At 42.1% G+C, this 20,041-nt stretch overlaps 1 protein-coding gene across 7 annotated transcripts in view; it reads right to left on the minus strand.

Annotated features, from left to right (window-relative positions):
* WDFY4 (WDFY family member 4) overlaps positions 1-20,041 on the minus strand; it is a 281,815-nt gene that overhangs the window by 107,618 nt on the left and 154,156 nt on the right. For 6 of the 7 annotated variants that reach the window (XM_077124655.1, XM_077124656.1, XM_077124653.1 and 3 more), the window contains 4 exons: positions 9,409-9,486; positions 4,208-4,414; positions 2,744-2,792; positions 227-399 (listed from right to left, as the gene is read on the minus strand). In XM_077124655.1, coding sequence (XP_076980770.1) covers positions 227-399; positions 2,744-2,792; positions 4,208-4,414; positions 9,409-9,486 — 507 coding nt within the window. Of the gene's footprint in view, positions 1-226; positions 400-2,743; positions 2,793-2,963; positions 4,100-4,207; positions 4,415-9,408; positions 9,487-20,041 lie in introns of those variants that run through there. The other variant, XM_077124658.1, reaches the window with a different exon arrangement.

Genomic DNA, 20,041 nt, shown 5'->3' on the forward strand with positions numbered 1-20,041 from the left:
AACCTGAGTTATGCCATTTGATATGTTGATATGGGTTGTGTGGGCTTCATTTGAACCCCTGCCTTGGGTTCCACAAATTTCAGAGCATGCCTTTTCCTCTTGCCCATGGATTATGTAGTTGGTAGTTTTATAGTGAATGGAGATATCGTCTCCTATGTGAATCAAGTAAGCTCTGTTCTCTCAAATCTGACAATCTTTAAAGAAAAATCTCAGTGGGATGTATTACCTTTTCTTGATCAATAAGTTCCTGTAAAACAACTTTTCTTTCCCTACACAGTTCCAAGAAATCTTCTGAGTGCTGGCTTTCGTGCAGGGCAGGGAAGAACGTCAGCTGAGTGCAGTCCACTGCCACCTCGTCAATCTCACTCTCATCTTCCTTTGGTGTCAGCTCAGCTGCAGCTGCATAAAGGAGAGATGGTTTTGACATGAGCTACCTGGAATCAGGAGAGAGAGCATGCAGTACATGTCTGAGTCATTGAGGGGTAACTACAAGGTTCCAGGGCAGATGTGAACAGTGTGACTCTTTGATTGTGTCCCCCCACTATTTCTGAAAATGGACAAGAAACCTCTGATACATCATGTCTTTGCTCGTCTTTGCTCACAATGGGGTGTGATCAACACACCTCCAGGTTGATTCCCACCAGAAAAGTCTGGTAGGCCCAGGCCTGGCTGCAATGTAGCTCTCAAGTTACCACAGGGAAAATTTCCAAAATTCACCCTCATTGAACAGTAAAGCAATTCTCCCAGAGGCTCATGCAGGATTTGGTTTTTCTGAACTTCATTTTGTTCACTTTTTTTAAAGATTTCTTTTCCAATTTATGGGAGCACCATCTTCTTATTGTAAGAATCTTGGATAATCTATGAAATGGTGAGAAATAAGACAAATACTATCCCTGCACTATCACCCAGGGATAGGACTAACAATCATAGTGCTTACTTAGGAAGCATTTTGTCTGCACTGGATACATTCAATGGCTTTTTTCCACCTATACCTACTTAGGTGGTAGATATGATTTCATCTTACTTCACAAATGGAAAAATTGAAAGAGGCTAATGAATCTGCCCAAGATCACATGGCTACCAAGAGCTAGAGCAGAGTCTGAACATCAGTCTCCCTGAGTCCAGAGTCTGGGGTCCTAATTTCTGTGCTATATGGCTTCATGATGTTCATAATTTGATGTAATTACTTCCAGTATCTTTTCTGTGCATGTATTTATGTACATATACATTAGATATATATTACTTTTGACATTATATGAATACCACTGCGATTATACTTTTCCTTTTCTAAGTTTTTTTTAAATTCATGATTACATCATGAGCGTTTCCTATTCCTTTAAAAGTTCTGTGAGAACAACTTAAATGGCTGTGTAATATTCTACTGTGACTATTTTGTAATCAACTAACCTGTCTCGTACTTTCTAGTGCTTCAGATGGTTCCTATTTCTGTGCTACCATGAGAATGGCAGCCCTTACACCATCATTTTGCACCCATCTCCACTTATTTCTTAAGGATGAAGGGGAGTGTCTGCTGCTCCCAGCAACAACCTTCATAGATTCCCCTCAATGCAGGAAGAATAGACCTGAAAATTCAGCTCTCTAGGGAGGCATGGTGGACCACGAGCCCTCTCCTCTCCACCGACGGAGCTCCCTACTCAGGGTCCATGCTGGAATGGAAACCAAGGTGCCCCCTGGTTTCTGGATACCAAAAGACTGTGTAAATGGGGGAAGAGTTGACTCAGTAACCCATGGCCTTAGTCCTCACAAAATTAGCACACTGGTTTCCACCACTGCCCCCGGCCAACCACCACCGCTGAGAGGTCCAGCCGGCAGAGCTGCACCCTTCTGATACTAGAGGTGTGGGGCATGGAGGTGGAGAGAAGAGAAGAAGCAGGTGTCATAATGTCATGCCAAATCCTGCAGCACACGGGGACCCCCAAGAGCCCAAGCTCCTCACTTCTGGAAGGGTAGCAACTCAACACAAAACCATTACTAAGGCAGCAAACGAGACGGGCTTGGTCACTAAGTAGCTGTCATCTGGTTGAAGAGAAGACACAAGACGCTACCTGGGGCACATATAACTCAGACGGTGAGTGTTCGAATCAAAAGGTAGAGTTTTGGATAGAAGCACCCAAAATTTGAAATAGTGCATGTGTAATTGTGTATGGATATATTTGAATGTGTTCACACCAAAATGACCTCCTATAATAAATACTAGATACCCTGGATTTTCAACAAATCAACTAAATCAAATTCCTTAATAAAAATTACACAAATAAAAGCTATGCATAGACGTCAAAGAACGATCCTTAAAGTAGTTTTTTTTTTAAATTTGGAAAATAACTATTTTATCTGCAATTTTCATAATCACAAAGTTTTGCATAAAAACTATCATTACTTTCCTCCTTTGTGTTTTCGGGTTACTTACTGAATAATCTGGATTATGTTACACTCTCCCTGATATAGAAAATTAATAAAACAGTCTTCCCCCACCTCAAAAAGAAAAACAGCTCTTTCTTTTGCCACCTTAATACAAAATTCGTCCCCTAATGGTTTGTCTAGGCCTGCATCAGGTTCCTCTTCATTCTGGGAAGCACAGCAATGGAAAGTCTGAACACTAACTACTCTAGACCAGCAACATTTTCTTCCTCCCAAATATTGAATCTCATAGCCTTCCTAAAATATTAAACAAAACCAATTATTTGCTTAATTATGAAATGAGAAGATCAGATAAACCAAATACCTTGGTTTTCAGCATTTGTTTGAGAAATATAATTTCGATCCCGGTGCTCCTGAAATAATAGAGAATGATAAGGGAAATAATAACAGAGAAATTAGCACCCTCACCCCCACCCCCGCTCTGCAGATTCACGGAACACTCGCAGGTGCAAATAACCCCTTCAAATTGCTCACCTACCCAAGACTCCACTGCAAGGGGAGAGAAAGGCTAAATCCTCAAGGAACACAATAAAATGAAAGTATTACTGTTCCTGAGTCAAAGGGGAAAAAACCCACAATCTTCCATTAAATAGGCCTTACAGTAATTAGCAAAGACAATGCCAGCAGGGATTGAATAGCTTCCTGCATGTCTGTGGCATGGGTCACACTGGGGAAGGGACCAGGAGAGGGTCAGGGGAGGGGTAAGCAGCCCCAAAGAGCAAACCCTGGTTTCATAGCCAACCTCTGGCTTTGTCACCAGCCCAGTGGGCAGGTTGCTTACCTCCATATCCTAAGAAATTTGTTGAGAAAAAAAAATACTACACACCACCAGACATTTATTGACAAAGCTTAAAAAAATATGAGTCTACCACTGAAGCAATGAAATACAATTTTTTTCAATAGCTTTTACCAAAGGTTTTTAGTGTGGATAAACGATTCTGGGGTTATAGGCTAGAGAACGAAAAAACCAACATTATAACTTGGGATGGATACAGAAGAAAATCTCCACTGTTTCAGGGTTTGGAAGGCTGCCTTTTAGAAGATCTTAAATTATAATTGTTCAAGGAGAACATGAAAAACCACTAACAGATTTGTCTGTGTTCACTACCAAATGAAAATGATGGGTCCACCATCCATTAAAAAGCAAAAGCGTGAATTTGACGACAAAGAGATCAAGCTTCATTACAGAAAACTCCAGGGGGCTGCACAGATTTCAACTGCTTGGGAATCAGAGTGTCAACATTATTTGGACTGAGTGGGCCACCAGCTTGAGCTAGCAGAAATAGGTGAGTTCAAGAGAAATTTGTTGTAAAACTTGTCACAGGATTTGTTTGTGTGATACCCCCACAGAAATGCTCGTTATCACTGTATTGATAAAGATTGCAAGCACACAGCAGCAAGCACCCAGCTCTTTCCAAACACTGGCATCCAGATTATTACACTGGAGCTTTGTGCAGGTCAGTGGGGTATTGAGTCAGTGACCTAGATACGAGCCACTCACTCATTCATTCACTCATTCATTCAGCATGTAGTTGTAGAGTCTCCTCTATGTACCTGGGAGGGTTAGTGTCTCTTCTCTTCTGTTTGAAAACATCATGAATAAGGCTCTCAAAAATTTACCTCCCTACATTTCCTCTCCCATGACACACAGTGCAGCATCCTGAACAAAACATAATGAGAGCAGAAACTAAGGAAGCACCTTCCTATGTATGTACTGCCTCAAGTATCAAAGTCAACTCTTTGCTTCCTCATTGCATCTACCTCTTACCTTGTGGCATGCCTGGCTTGGAGCGTCCAGCGGGGACAAGCGTCTGATTCGTCTCCTCATGCGTGAGGGTCCTTCTCGCCAGTCAAGCTCCCACCGGGGGCAGGGCACAGCTTCTGCCGCCTGGCCCCACAAGCCCAGCTCCCCAAAGAGCTGCTCCCTGATCCTGGCCCAGGCATTGGCTGCCTTGATGCAGCTACATCTCTGCCTCTGGGAAGAAAAGAGCTGCCATTACCAACACCTTTTGCTCAAAGGTCTGACCCCCAACCTCCTAGAGTGAGTACACCCTCCAGTCTCAGGTAATTATTTGAGAAAAATAACTCCCCATAGGTAGCCCTGAGCATTCCCAGGATGTGCAGTAAACTTCCTGGATCCAGGGCCAGCCTGGGAGAAGGAAAGCAGTTTCTTAGCTTGGGACCACTTAGGGTAGATAGAGGGAGGAGAAACTTTTTTGTCCTTTATTCTTCAGAGCCATATTACTGCTGGTGCTGGGCAGAGAGCAACGGGTCCTGAGGTCCAGAAGACAGATTTGGTTGGACAGTTCTTTTTAAATGGACAGGAAATTTCACCAAAGCCCCTACCTTTCAAAAACGATGCTAAAGAGACGTTTTCTACTTGTCTGGATTAGAAATGTCATGGGAATCCGAAGACCGATTTAAACAGCTTACTACCATCTCTGGACCTCAGATTCTCCAACTATTAAATGAGAACTTTGCCTAGATGATTTCTAAGTGGGTCTCCAATCCTACTATCATATTATGTTAGAATGTTCAAGGATTCTAGAGTGTTCACCTATGCTAAAACCTTTCATATTAGTGAAAATAATACCACCTCTAATATTTGTGAAATCATTACAGTGTAATATTTTTAATGTGCCATTGGATTTGGTTTGGTAGAATTCTGTTAAGGACCTTCACACCTATATTCAGAAAGGAAATTGGCCTATTATTTTCTTTCCTTGTGATGCCTTTACCAGACTTTGGTATCAGAATAATGCTGGCCTCAAAGGATGAATTAGGAAGTGTTCCCTCCTCTTGAACTCTTTGGAAGAGTTTGAGAAGGATTGTTATTAATTCTTCTTTCAATATTTGATAGAATTTACAATGAACTCATCTGATCCCGGACTTTTCTTTGGTGGAAAGTGTTTTACTATTGATTCAGTCACTGTACGGGTTATAGGTTTGTTGATGTTTGCTATTTCTTCTTGAGTCAATTTGGATGATTACGGCATTTCCAGGAATTTTTCTATTACTTCTAGATTATCTAGTTTTTAGCATACAGTTCTTTATAATATTCTGTTATAATCATTTTTATTTTTGTAAGATCTGTAGTGATATCACCATTGCCCTTTCTGATTTTAATTATTTACATCTGTACCCTTCATTTCCTTGTCAATCTAGCTAAAGGTTTGTTACTTTACTGATTTTCTCAAAGAATTCACTTTTTGTTTTGTTTATTCTCTTGGTTGTTTTCCTCATCTCTATGTCATTGATCTCTGCTCTAATTTAATTGTTTCCTTCTGTCTGCTAACTTTGAGTTTCCTTTGTTCTTGTTCTTCTAGCTCTTCAGGTTTTAAAATGAGGTTACTAATTTGAGATTTTTTTCTTTTTAAATATAAGAAATCTTATCTACGCCGTTGTTGTATCCCATAAGCTATGGTATGGTGTGTCTTTGTATCATTTTCTTTTCTTTTTTTGTATGCTGTATGGTGGAGTCACATTTTATTACTTTTCCATGTGAGTATCCTGTAATTGCAGTACCATTTGTTTAATTGTTTGTTTTGTTTGTTTCTTGGGAAGTTCATGGACCAGGAATCAATCCTGGGTCTTCTGCATGGTAGGTGAGAATCCTACCACTGAACTACCCTTGGACCCCCTTCTTGTGTCTTTGTTTTGATTTGCCACTAAGTATTTTCACATTTCCTTTATGATTTCATCTTTAATCCATTGGTTATTTAAGGGTATGCTGTTTAATTTCCACACTTTTCTTTTGGCATGGGCAGGAACTGGGAATCAAACCCAGGTCTCCAGCATGGCAGGCGAGAAATCTGCCACTGAACCACCATTGCCCATCCCAATTTCCACACACTTTTTAATTTGCTTGTTTTTCTTCTGTTAATGATTTTTGGCTTCACTCCATTTTGGTCAGAGAGGTTACTTTTTATGATTTCAATATTTTTATTTTATTTTGATTTCCCTTGTCTATCCTAGAGAATTATCCGTGTGCATTTGAAAGTAATATACATTCTGCCGGTGTTAGCTGAAGTTTTCCATGGCTTATAGTATTACTCAAGTTCTCTATTTCCTTAATGATCTTCTGTTCTACTCAGTATTGAAAGTGGTGTATTGATGTCTGCACCTATTATTGTGGAACTGTCCATTTCTCCCTTCAGTTCTATCAGTGTTTACTTCAGATATTTTTTGTCTCTCTGTTGTTAGGTACACATATAATTGTTGAAGTTTTTTATTGATCCTTTCATTGACATATAATATCTATCTTGTCTTTTCTAATAACTTTTGACTTGAAGTCTATTTTGTCTAATATTAATATAGCCACCCCAGCTCTTCTTTGACTATTATTTGCATGAAATATTTTTCCATTCTTTAACTTTCAATCTATTTGTATCTATGGATCTAAGATGGATTTCTTGTAAACAGCATATGGTTAGGTCATGTTCTTTATCCATTCTGCCAATTTCTGCCTTTTGACTGGAGAATTTAATCCATTCACATTTAGGGAAATTATTGATGAAACAAGCTTTATTCCTGCCACTTTGCTAATTGTGTTTTGTAAGTCTTATACCTTTCTGTACCCCCCTTTCTTCCACCACTGTCTTCTTTTTGTTGAGATGATCTTTTATAATGAGCCATTTTGAATCATTTATCTTTTCTTCCCTGGCAGAGGTAGCCCTTCAGGCACACAGTGTAATAATAAGACAGTGCCTCTGTGCAGATTAGAAAATGACTGCCCAAACTTTCATGAAGCCTGTCTCATGCCAGGATCCACAGCTTGGTGAGCAGAGGGTAGGTTCGTTTCAGACTCACTGACTGTCTCATCTCTAGCCTTCGTGCCTCAAACTCATTAGTAATCGCATACATATGTGAACATGTATGTGTGTGTGTGTGTGTGTGTGTGTGTGTGTGTGCATGTGAGTGTGTGTGTGCTGGGGGGGGCATGGTTCCTTAGAGCCAAAGCTTGACTGCCTGGGTCCAACTCTGCTTGAAGCCTTCTCTTCCTTCCCCTGGACTTTTCAGTAACAAATCAAAACATTACCTAAGTCAGTTTGAGCTGAGTTTCCGAAACTTGAATCTGACACATCTGGGATGGATTCTTCATGAACATTTAGGGACTGAGCAGAGTGGCCCTGCACACACTAAAAGCAAGGCCTGTTCTGGGGTGATGGACATCTTGCAAAGAGCTTCAACCACTGAAGACCAAATTTTCTACAGACAGAATGAGGCATCACTATGATGAATGATGAGGATTTGGATAGTTTGGGTCTAGAACAGAGCTGAGTAAGAGCAACTGGGCCACAGAGAAGAGAAGAAATATAATTTGGACAAGACAAGAAAACTGTTTTTGCCAGTATTTCTGGAGTGAGAAGATATTTCAAGAATTAAGAGAAAAAGCCATTTGCTGTTGATAATTTGTGGAATGCGATGATGCTTAAGTTAATTTCCGGGGCCCTGGGTAATGCTCTTTTCGTACTGTGGGTTCCTGCAACCTGCAATGGCCTCTTGGTTATGGGTAAGGTCTCAGGTTGGCTCATCGCTGACATGTCTGTGGGCCTTAAAACTCATTACAATCACCCTCTTTGATAGGACTACATTGGCTGTACCCAGTAAGACATACTTCTTGAGGAATGTGGCAGACTTTACAAGCCTAATCTCTGTCAGTGGAATGGGCCTGAGTAGGAAAATTACAGTGCCCCTTAAAAAATACGGGGTGAACGATCCAGACCCCATTACTTCCTGGCAGACAGCGATTATATCTGCATTCTTGAAAAGATCAAAACAACCTGTCTTAAATATTTAAACACTTGGAAAGTTTCCTTGTGGATTAGCCTCAAAATGCTGATTTTCTTGAAAATACCTCAATCAAAAGCAAAACTCTGTACAACTTTCCAAGTACTCTCCACCCTAGTCAGTCAGGCCATGCTGCTGAAAGTGAGCCAGGCCAAGGCTCCAGGAGACCTGGGCTCCTTCCTTCTGGGTTTGGTCCTTCTCTCCAGCCCTCCTACCACATGCACCTGAAGTCTCACATATTTCAATGGAAAATCACGAAGGTAGTACCAAGCATATCTCCTAGCCATAACAAAAATATCCAGGCTCTTCCAACCACAGAAACAGAACCGGTCACACTCTTCACTAGGAACTGATTTGGAAGTTTAGATAAATAACATCTTCTGCCTGGAAATGGTATAAGGGTGATGAAGATGCCCACAAATAAAGGATGCAATCTAAACAATGCATCCTATCCTCCCCATTCCATTAGTAGTTGAATTTATTAGCCATGTTACTGTTCTTGAATGAAATCAATGAATGCATATGGTAGGTCACTGATGCAAAGGGGAATTTCCAATGCACACAGGCAATCCCCACACAAGACAGCAAGGCACACTGCCTAGCTGTGCAACACAACCGGAAATGTTGACATTGCATAGATGCCCATGGGGGAATCCTTCTCCAAAATGAGTGTCTGAAAGATCAGTGTGTGCAGTTGGAGAAATCAGACATGCCCACCGATCTCTTTGACAGAGACCAAGAGTATGTCTTGGATAGTCCCCAAACCTTCTCTCCCACATCTGACCCTTCTGATGAGCACTGCAGCTCTTATTCCTCGCAGGGCAGCTGGGGAGGCTGTGTCGCTAGCCTGCGAGTTTCCGGGCAGCAGGCTGCACATTTCATGAATCCCTATTCCCAGGGGCACACTATGGGTTCTCAACTGAGCTTATGTGGCAAGAATGAGGCCACACTAATTGGTTTATGTTTATCATCGTCTATTTGTTGCTCTAGCAGCAGACACCACAGTTTCATATTCGTTGACCCTTGACACACCCCATAGTCCCTTACACACCACTTATAAGATCTTATAAGGTGTAAACTAATCTAGAACTTAAAGAAAAGGCCCTTCTGATTCCTTAGTTCAGGTTTAAGTTGGATTCTGGTCTACTGTGTTGAGAAAGGATAGGTTTTGCTTCTTACCTGCACGTGGTCTTTATACAAGGATGCATATAGCTCTTGTCCTTTTCTCCTATAGTTTTCTATACATGACACGAAATCCTAGAGAAAAGACAAAACAAATCACAGCTTAATGTTATTGTGCTTTTACATGAAATCCCTCTATTATCGATTTCCATCAGAAATAATGATTACAAAATTTGCTGGTCAAATCAATCACAACCACATGAATATAAACTTGACTACTGCTAAACTACTCTCACACTCAACATACATGTTAGTGAACTATTTCCAAGCCCAGCTGTGAGGCTCTAGATTGTAGATGGCCAAACTTCCTACCAAGAATAACTAAAAGAGCGAGATCGGAATAATCTGCTTTCAAACAGCAGAGGGCTACAGTGAGAGACAAGATTTTAGGAGCTAAATATACTGTGCCTTTTATTGTACCCTTGAAGTATTTGCAAATTTAAAAATAGCACAAAAGGCTGAGAAGCCAAACAGAAAGTGGTAGCCAAGAGCTTTGGGCTATCTCAGGTGGCTGGGAACATAAAAATTGGAGTTTAGGCCCATCAACATATCCAAGATACAAGGGACCAGGATATCAGAAATAGGACATTATAAAGAAGTAAGACCAGCCTTCTGCCTTAATATTCATGTTTAGGCAACTGATGATGCATAAGCAATGTGGGCTGAGAGCCTGAGAAGATATATATGGTGTTTTGGAGCTATGTGCCACAGGACAAACATGTTCTTAAAATCAATCCACTCCTGTGGGTGTGAGCCCATTATAAGTAGGGCCTCTTAATGAGGCACTTCAGTTAAGGTATGGCCCACCTCAATTAGGATGGGTCTTAATTCTCTTACTGGGGTCCTATATAAGCACAGTGAAATTCAACCAGACAGAGAGAAAGTCACAGGAAGCAAGAAACCGAACATCAGCGGGACCTGGCAAAGGAGGAAGGGACCAGGAGACACCACCATGTGCCTTGCCACGTGACAGAAAAGACCAGGGTCACTGGCTGCCAGCCCCAGAATGTAAGCCTCTGGGAAGAAAGCATCACACAGTAACAACTTGATTTGGACTTTTTCCCAAACTCAAACCATGAGCAAATAAACTCCTGTTGTTTAACCCAGCCCGTTTCATGGCACTTGCTTGAGTAACCTAGGAAGCTAAAACAATATGCAAATGTTCCAGCAGCCTTAGTTTGTAGAAGCCAAGAAGAGGAAGGCTCTCTGGTGGGTTCTCAGATTGACCTGACCAGAGGGTTAAAGGCAGACTGGAAATAAACCAGGCCTTCCAAAGCTGAAACCCAGCCCAGACTTAGCTCAATCTCTGAGTGCATTAAGGTGCTCTGTCCCTGCTACAACTCCATGCCAGGAGACAAAGAAATTCCTCTCAAGAGAAAGATAATACAATCTAGAACTTCTAGTCTAGAATCTTCACGCAAAATTGTTATCAGACAGAAATTACCAAACATGCCCCAAAACAGATGAATACAAAAGTAGACAACAAAAACATCCCCCCATGTTTCCAGATATTAGACATGGACCTGGGCTTGTTCTTGTAATGTTCAATCAAGTTAATTAATATGCATTTAGCATTTAACCACTGAAAAATAAGTTTTCATAAACATTATCACATTTTATATTTAGCCTCCTGGCACATCTATAGTGAATCTACCCCATTTTACAGAAGAGGTAATAGGTCAAATGGGGATGAGTGACTCAGCCAGGACAAGATGTGTCAGGCCTGGGACTCTGCAATGTGTGTATTTCTGCCATGTGCATTTCCACAATGCTATGCGAACACAACATAGCATTTCCCTTTGCGCTTTGAGTGCACATGGACTTGTAGTCCTCTCATGCCCTGGGGAGTTGTAAACCCTTAATATCTGAACATGAGAGGAAGCTGATTTAGGTCGGCTCAAGGTCAGAGGCCCATCTGTCTGGACAGCCATGAACAAGGCGAATCAATCGGGACAAATTCTGAGCAGAGCTTTGCAACCCTTATGGAGTTAAATAGCCTTTACTTAGTGACTGCTTGATATTTAAGAATTTGAGAAACTTTGGAGTCAAACAAAGGGCCTCCAAAGGCTATTTGGAGATTTGAGAGAGAAAGCAGATCTGGTCTCAAAAGGCCTGTGCCCTGTTCTACCAGCATCTCCTTAGAGAAGAGTTTGGCTTCAGGATATAGGTCAGACCTTGAGTGGGGGATGGGACGCAGCCTTAGGACTTGTGGGCATGTCTTACCTGGAGGGTCACCTTTGTTAGCTGACTGCAGCTTGGTGGCACCTGCCTTTCCAAGGGTCACCCCCAGAGCCTACCAGCTGCTGGTGATCCGCCTAGCCAAGCTCTCCCACAGGAAGCCCCTGCTACGCAATGGTGACCGTCATTACCCTTGTTTGCTTAAAGCATCATTAGTCCTATAATCACAGCTTCCAGGCCTCAGAAAAATGTGAAAAGCCAGCATTACAGCCAGCAACTCAAATCTGCTCAGAAGGATGGTGTAAGGATTAAAGCACAGGTCCTGGCCTCCCAAGTCAAGCACTGTGCAGGCAAGGTAGGGGGTGAACTTTATAGCAAGAAGTGCCACCTTTTCATCTTTAATACTTTCACTCACCATTCTCACTGTTACTAATTTATCCAAAGGAAATAATAAGATAGTCAATTCTCATTATCCTCAATTGTTATATTCTACAAAGTTGCTGCCAAATGATGAATTATCTGATACTGAACCATTGCACTTAAGGGAAATGCAGAGTTAGGTACCTGCAAGCCTGTGGTCACAATATTTTCATCCACTGTTCAATATATAAGTTTGCTTTATGTGCATTTCTGTTTCAAGACTCCTTATTTAATATACATTGTTGATTCATTAACATCGAACTTGTGGCCAACAGCACTACAACACATGCCTGCACAAAGCTTGTCAATCACACGTATTTTTCCTGTAAGGTGCATCACAGCCCTCTGGGTTTAGGAACTCTAGACAACACTTCAGCACTACACTTGAGGATTTGAAACAGCAAAGTTACCAACAGAAAGCACAAACTGTGGGAAATGTGTCACTACACAGACCTCAGAAAGGACACTTGTTTGCAGTATGAGAGCTCAAACAAGAAGGCAGAGTAATGCCTTGTCCAGGCAACTTGGATTTTTTTGCTGCTTGGTACACATTTATGAATGACTGCAAAAGTGTGGCAAATATTGATTTTGTGGATACAAATATATTTTAGTGAATAGACAAATTCACAAATACAGAGTATGTGGATAATGAGACTGACCAAATATGCCCAAATATTCAGTGGACAATACTTTTCACTATACTTTATAGTAGCAAAAAGACACAATTTAAATATCCGAACATGGAGGGATGGTGAAATAGCGATGACTCATGCCCATGATGGCTATGACGCAGTGGTCACAAATCATGCTCTCACAGAAGGCAGCCACTAGTCCTGACAGCATCTCCGTGTCTCCTTTGGGCAGACCCTGTCCTGGAAGGGATGGTGGACTTGAATAGCAGAGCAAAGGATTCCAGCCTCCTTCACCACCTTGGACTGATGTTCTTACACAGGCCACACCCTACACAGCCACTCACTGAAGCCCTGGTGTCAAGGATACTTAATCCTATGGGACCAGGTTCCTGATTTTAAAAGGAGGTTAGAAAACAGAATGCAAGCACTAGTGACAATAAAATCTGCTTGCATAGAAATGAAAAACTGAAAGAAAATAGTGTGCTAATCATTAGTGCTGCTCGCCAAATATTTCCTCTTCTCTCCTCCTCAAGGAGGTACTTGATGTGATTGTACTTCCTGCCCCTTAGCCAGGTGAGGCCAGAGAGGAGTGAGCTAAATCTGTAAGGGCCCATGAGTGATTTGCTGAGCTCTGTTTCTTAACCTCCGCCAGGGCAACATTGAACCTTCCAGATAGTGGCTGCTCCATCAGCCATTGGTGCTGAGTGAGGATGAGGCACAGCAGCGATCTTGCCTACCTCACAATGCACTTGCAGCATGAGTGGGAAAGAACCTTTGCTATTGTAGACTAATTATATTTGGGGATGTTTGTTACTATGGCAGAACCTCACTTTTCCTAATGCACACACCAAAAATGTTAGGACACGTTACAGTGGAATTGTATTAAAACACACAAAATTCATATGGACCAGCGATAAAGAGATCAAGAGATCTATAGTTAAAGCAAGCGTGAGATCAATTGAATCATACGGGCAAAAAGTTAGGACAATGTGAGCAACAAAATAAATAACTTAAAATTGGATTATAGTCTAAAGCATAAAATAAATAGGCATAAGTATCTTCTGATGTACATAAAAAGATTGAATAAACAAATAAGTGGGACAGAAGAGACAAATCTTCCATCTATAAGAAGTCCAAATAATATATAGAGAGATATTCCCCTCTTTAGAAGATCAAGCTATTGTTCACAGCGTTGAAGATGGGCTAGACTTAGTAACTTGCTTCCAAAGAATCAACCATGGACAGGGAAAAATAGTAATTTTCCAGGGGAAAAACCTGGCAAACACTAGTTTAACCAAGTGATAAAGTGTAAATAACACCGCAGATGTTGGATAAATGCACCTTCTGAGAATACATCACCTCTGTGTTTTTCTTTCCCAAAATCCGTAGCTCCAGGCTCATCATGAGATAAAGATCAAAGAAACCCAGGTTGAGGCTGAGGAACATGCTGCCAGGTGCCTGCCTAGCACTGCTCAATGTCAAGGTCATGGAAAACAAGAGAAGATTGAGAAACTACCCCAGACCAGAGGAGACTAAGGAGACAAGACAATTAAATGTAATGTGGGATCCTGGCCTAGACCCTGGAACAGAAAAACTATACTCATAGGTAAACTGGTGCAATCATAATAAAATCTGGAGTTCAGTGAAGAGTTCAGTACCGATGTTGATTTCTTAGTTGTGACAAATGTGCCTTGATAATATAAGAAGTGAACAGTAAGATAAACTGTGCAAAGCATATAAGGGAACTCTCTGCACTATCTTTGAAACTTTTAGTAAATCTAAAATTATTCCAAAATAAAAGTTTATTTAAAAATGTAATGGGAATTTCCTCAACAATTCAACTTAAGGCAGGTTTGTGGATCAGAGATGGAGGTGAGTCCGTTCTCTCAGTGGACCCAGTCCCACATTTCTCTCAGGTGTAAATAACTCATTGTACCAAGTGTAACTCTGTGTGTGAAGCCAAATTTTTTGTTAAGTCCTGTTCTTTAAAATTGCACAAACCAACCACTTCATCTGATACTAAACAAAGAAATGGCAAATGGTGGAAAAGTGCCTAATGGGGTTTAAGGAAGGATGGTATAATATCCACAGAATCATGGATGGCATTTTTCTTTCCAGGAATAGTTTCGGGACGTTGTAAGAGCACCGTGGATTTTGATTTTATGACTACATTTTAAAACTTGACTTTACATAATACGTGGCTCCTCTGTAAGCAATCTTCTTTATAATTTTAGGAAGTTTTGAAATATTCACTAATAAACAATCCCACCCAGGAAGAGCAATAATCATGCTGTTTGATTTAAGTGACAAATCTAGAATCCTTTAGCACCCAACTTTCTCTAGCCAAAGAAGCATGAGACAGGTTCAAGGTTCAAGTGGCCTCCCACTTGGGAGCAGCCAGTGTCTATAGGGAAGACACTTCCAATTCCACAGATCCCACATTCTCTTTGGTCACGCTGCACTTTTCCACGGGTGTGGCTGAGAGGCCTGAGGGATTTGATAAATAATGCCACTGGAGTCAGAGAGGAGAGAGGACAGGGAAATAGCATCTCTACCAGCACTTTGTAATTATCATGCCAAACACTAATTATTAATAATATTTTCTTTCTCAGTGCTCTCCCTTGGAGCTCCCACCGTGGGGTTCCACCCCTGCCAAGCCAGCATTCTGTATTAGGGGCCCTGGGCTGACCACATCTCCTCACTATTACGCATTCCTAGAGGGATTTGTCTATTCTTCTGTCCCCACCACCCGGCAAGTGGAGGCAAAAGATCAAACTCTACACAGTGAGGATTAAAGAAACCCAAATAATGCCAACCAGCTACACCTCTGGACCTACAAAGGACCAGATTCAGAAGCCGGGAAGTTTCAGTTTCCTTTCCATGGCCATGTTTAAGCCCGTCTCAAATGCAGTATTTTTCTGGTTACAAAACATTCAATAAACAGATTGCCAAAACCGTTTTCCTGTTGTGCATTTTCCACCTAAGGCCGACATATCTCCCTTTAAACCTAAGTCCTAAGTGGAGACTTGGGTTTTAGTGAAATGATAGGAGCAATTCATGAGAAAGTAATGAAATAGGATGCTTTCCCCGTTTGCTGGTAAATTCCGTGTCTTATCTTTACGGGCGCCCGTAAGATGTTAGGGGGTCCTTAGGAAGAAGGTATTTTGTGTGCCAAGTGACAAGACCCTGGGACAAGTGTCACAGTCAAGGTGGACAGGGCTTTAGGGATATCTACTCGAGTGACCCAGGCCAGGAAATGTTCTTTCCTCGGTGTCCAGATAATTATACTTTTCTCTGCTGTGGAGACACAGCCCCTGGATTCTTAATAAATGTCAAGCAATACCAGAGTAATAATCATATTTCCAGCAGTAATGACAAACAACTGGCGCTCCAAGCGGGTGCAGAGGGACCGCTTCAGCGCATCACAATTCATCGTTCGTTAAATTCACTCACATATTAATTTCTGAGTTGAACGATTGTTTCTAATTTGCCTTTCTTTCTTTCTCTTTTTTTTTTTTTTGAACTGTGATGTTTTTATTAAATTCAATCACCATGAGTACATGGGAAATGACTATTTAGAAAAAGAAACCAAAGCAAACCACTCTGCTGTAGCAAAGGATGAAAGCTTTAACATTGCAGGTGCCAGGATTTCTCTAGGAAGCCATCCCAACCTCTTCTTTCACCTTCCTTCTGGGGCTACAGAGGGATTCAGGACTCACGCAGGCTTTACCTGAACTTACGTCACCCTCCCCCTGTTTCTGCCAGTCTCATCCTCAGAAGAAACACCCACTAAGACTCACACCTCCTCAGGAACAGACAGAAAATAAGCACTTCAGATGGGACCCTGGAGGACAGGTGAAGGCACAGCAGACCTACCTCGGGGATGCAACCCATGAAAACCCCTTTCCCTGAACTTGCACTGAGATGAGGTTCTTTCATTCCAAATAATGCCTAGAATCAAGGTCGCTTGGATTCTGTAACTGACATTTCAAGGACCTGGTAATAGTGGAGACTGGAATGCATGGTCAGGATTTTTTCTTTAGGTTTTAAGGAGAGAGACAGGGTCTCCTTGTCCAGGATCACCTGGCCACGGCCAGCCTTGGCACTCAGGACAGTGCGACTTATAATCTGAGTTCACCACAGGAGTTCCTGGGGACCACCCTGACCACACCCTGCCCTCCTGCCTGCTGCACGTGCCGCCCCACTCAGGCCCACTGGTTTGGGGTCCATGTTGGGATTTTTCAGGGAGGTGCCCCACTGCTGGGTTGCCTGTGGGCCACAGACGGCCTGACATCTGGTGGTTGCCAGGGGCAGGGGACTGTGGGGGGTGACCGCTTAATGGGTGTGGGGTCTCCTTTGGGTATGATGAAAATGTTCTGGGGCTACAGGTGATGGTTACACAACATTGTGAATGTCCTAAAGGCCACATTTAAAAGTAGTTAATTTTATGCTATGTGGATTTCGTTTCAATTGAAAACATAAATAGATAGGCTTGCTTTCTTCTTTGTAGTTTTCTTTTCAGCCAATGATTCCCAGCACCTGTGGTAGTCTCTGTCCTGTGCCAACCCTGGGGCCTTAAGGATGAACAATGCATCCGTGGCACGAAAGTCAAGTGTGGGAGATAAATAAGAGTATCACCAACTGGGGCCAGGGATGCTTTGTGGCCACAAAGAGTCATGGCCAGGGTAGGGAGAGCTTGGCTTTCAGAAGGGGAAGTGTTCATGAAGTCCAGGAGGAGGGGGCTGGGCTGATGGAAGGGGGAAGGAAGATCTTCCAAGCAGAGAAGACCACATTTGCCCAAGTAAGGAAACGGGATGTAACAGGGTACATGATTGCAAAATTTGGAAGTGGACTTGAATAAATCAAGGACGTTGTTTTAGTTTCCTTGGCTGTCAAGCAAATACCATGCAATGGGAATTTATTGGCTCATGGTTTGGAGGCTAGGAGGAATTCAAAATAAATGCATCATCATGGTGATGCTTTCTTCCTAAAGACTGCGACATTTTGGGGCTGACTGCTGGCTATTCTTGGTCCTTGACTCCTCTGTCATATGACGATGCACTCAATGGCCTCCCCTTTGCATCACTCATGTCCTTTTCCTACAGCTCTTATCACTCAGATGTTAGGTGGCTACTCTTTCATCTTGGCTTCATTCTCACTTCTTTGGAGAAGCATTCTTTGACTTCAATCACCAGCCGGTTTCCATAAACTCATGTCTTTCCTTCAGCTTATTTAATGCTACCTAATATTTCTTGATATGTTCACTTCTGCTTGCAAGCTGTGTCCCCATAGAAAGCAGACACCCTATTTGTTTCATTCAGCTGTCTCCCCAGCCCATCCCAGCATAGAAGTCTTGGACTCGGGGAACTTTTGCGAGAGTCAACATTATATGTCCTTGGCATTGTTGGAGTCCATTTTTCTCATTATCCAAAGCCCAAGCTACTGCCATGGTTGGTTCCTCTTATACCAGTAGATCAATTATTATCCAAGGACCCTTGTGTCCAAATCCCAGGTGCCCCAGGTCTGGATTTGGATGCTTTTTTCTACTTCTCTTTCTCTCCTCTACCCATTCATTCTCTCCTCCTTTCTTTGCCAGGCCAAAGAGCCAACTTTTCACCCACCCCGATCAACAAAGGCAAAGAGAAGAAAATCTCAGAACTTCCCGTTCTGAGACTTTGAGAGACTTTTTTAATTAACCAAAATGGTGTCTCATAATAGATGGGTCCCAGGGCGAGAGAGCGGCTGTAACTCACGTGGCAGGCGCCTCCACCGGTGAGCTGCTAGCTAGGGGCCCAGCGGCTGTGAACGGCAGCTACACCTCCGGAGGGGCCCTGGGCAGATTCTCTGCTCCAGGACCATCTGCCATTTTATAATTTATGGAGTTTGGGACACTTCTGTCTTTTGAACCACAAAGCATGTTTGCATTGATGAACATGCTTAAGTTTTCAACGTTTGAATTTAGAGAAACAAGTGAACAAAAATGCATCTTTCCCATAAGTCATAATTTTTAAAAATTGGAAGCATTTCTTGGGATGATGGTACCTTCCTCCCATCAGGGCTTTTGTTTTCAGAATGCAGCTATGAAATTCTATATGCAAAATCCTCAACCTCAAAATAGATTCTTGGGCATAATTATCTTTTAAAGGACTGTCTTGGGTTTCCAAAAAGATTCAACCCAGATTTCCTCTAAATTGCCAGGTTCCTAAAGTAACTTCAGATCTGTCTTAATTTATAAAATCTTGTTCCATATACATTTTTTTCAGAAACCCATCAACTGGGAATCTTCTTAGATGCCATCTAACCAGGGAGATAAATAATCAGACTACAAAGACTCCTTCAACACAGGGGCCATGAGTCATTCATCTCTGTGTTCTTAGCAAGAATACTATCTACTCAGGAAACCCATGTGCTGTTGAATTGCATAAGATGGAGTATTTCGTACTTTAAAATTTTGTAAGTCAGGCTGCTATCTTGGACCTTTAAACATGGCAGCAATCATGTATGGTCCACACAGATGATTAACTTGAATTTATTTGAGTAATCAATAACTCAAGTTAATCATCTGTGTGGACCACATATAATGGCTGCCATGTTTAAACTGAGTAATCAAATAAACTCCCTTAGAAGAGAAAGGAAAGAAAATTAATCACTACCAGCAAGAGATGAGCTCTGGTTAACCTTTTCAGATTCCATGTTTCTTCTGGGGTAGAAATCTTTGGAGAAGGAACTCAGAGACTGCTCCTAGGGACCCTTCAAAGCAGGATCATGGATATGGTGTGCCTTTCACTGGACAGTGGTCACAACGTGAGTTGGGGATGTCCCACTGATTTGTGGATCATTAGCTCCATGCTCCTTTCCATTCCACGCTCAGTGCATGCTCACTTGGAGACTTCCAAACCATCACCTTGCAGTCAAAAGCAAACCAACATAAACCGCATTTCTTGTGAAGCCACATGACTGAAAGAATGCTCAGATCAGTAGTTTGAACCATGTACCAGTGGCGGGGCCCATGGCCACAAGGTGTCCTTGTGGGACACTGTGAAAGAGCCACCAATTTAGTGCCAGTAGCAGATGGGGATGTGTCACCAGTTGGAGATGGGAAAACAAGCAACCATAGAAGGCTTGCGTGAATGCTGGGGCACCAGCCATTCATGACTTTTCCTTGTAAATTATGATGTAGTCAACCAACCACATTGTAAGAGTATTAAGAATAGATATTACAAGAGGAAAATATTGGCAGAGAAAATTCTCTCGGCTGGCTGAGACAGGTATTCCCTGCACATCAGGAGAATCACCATCTGGTTTTAGCAGATGGCCAGTCCAGGGCTCTGTTAGCCCAGCTACTATCCTTTGCATGAACAAGAAAATGGAGACACCTTTCGCCCCCTGCATGGACACAT

This window comes from Tamandua tetradactyla, chromosome 13, assembly GCF_023851605.1.
Source record: "Tamandua tetradactyla isolate mTamTet1 chromosome 13, mTamTet1.pri, whole genome shotgun sequence".
NCBI classification, from domain to species: domain Eukaryota; kingdom Metazoa; phylum Chordata; class Mammalia; order Pilosa; family Myrmecophagidae; genus Tamandua; species Tamandua tetradactyla.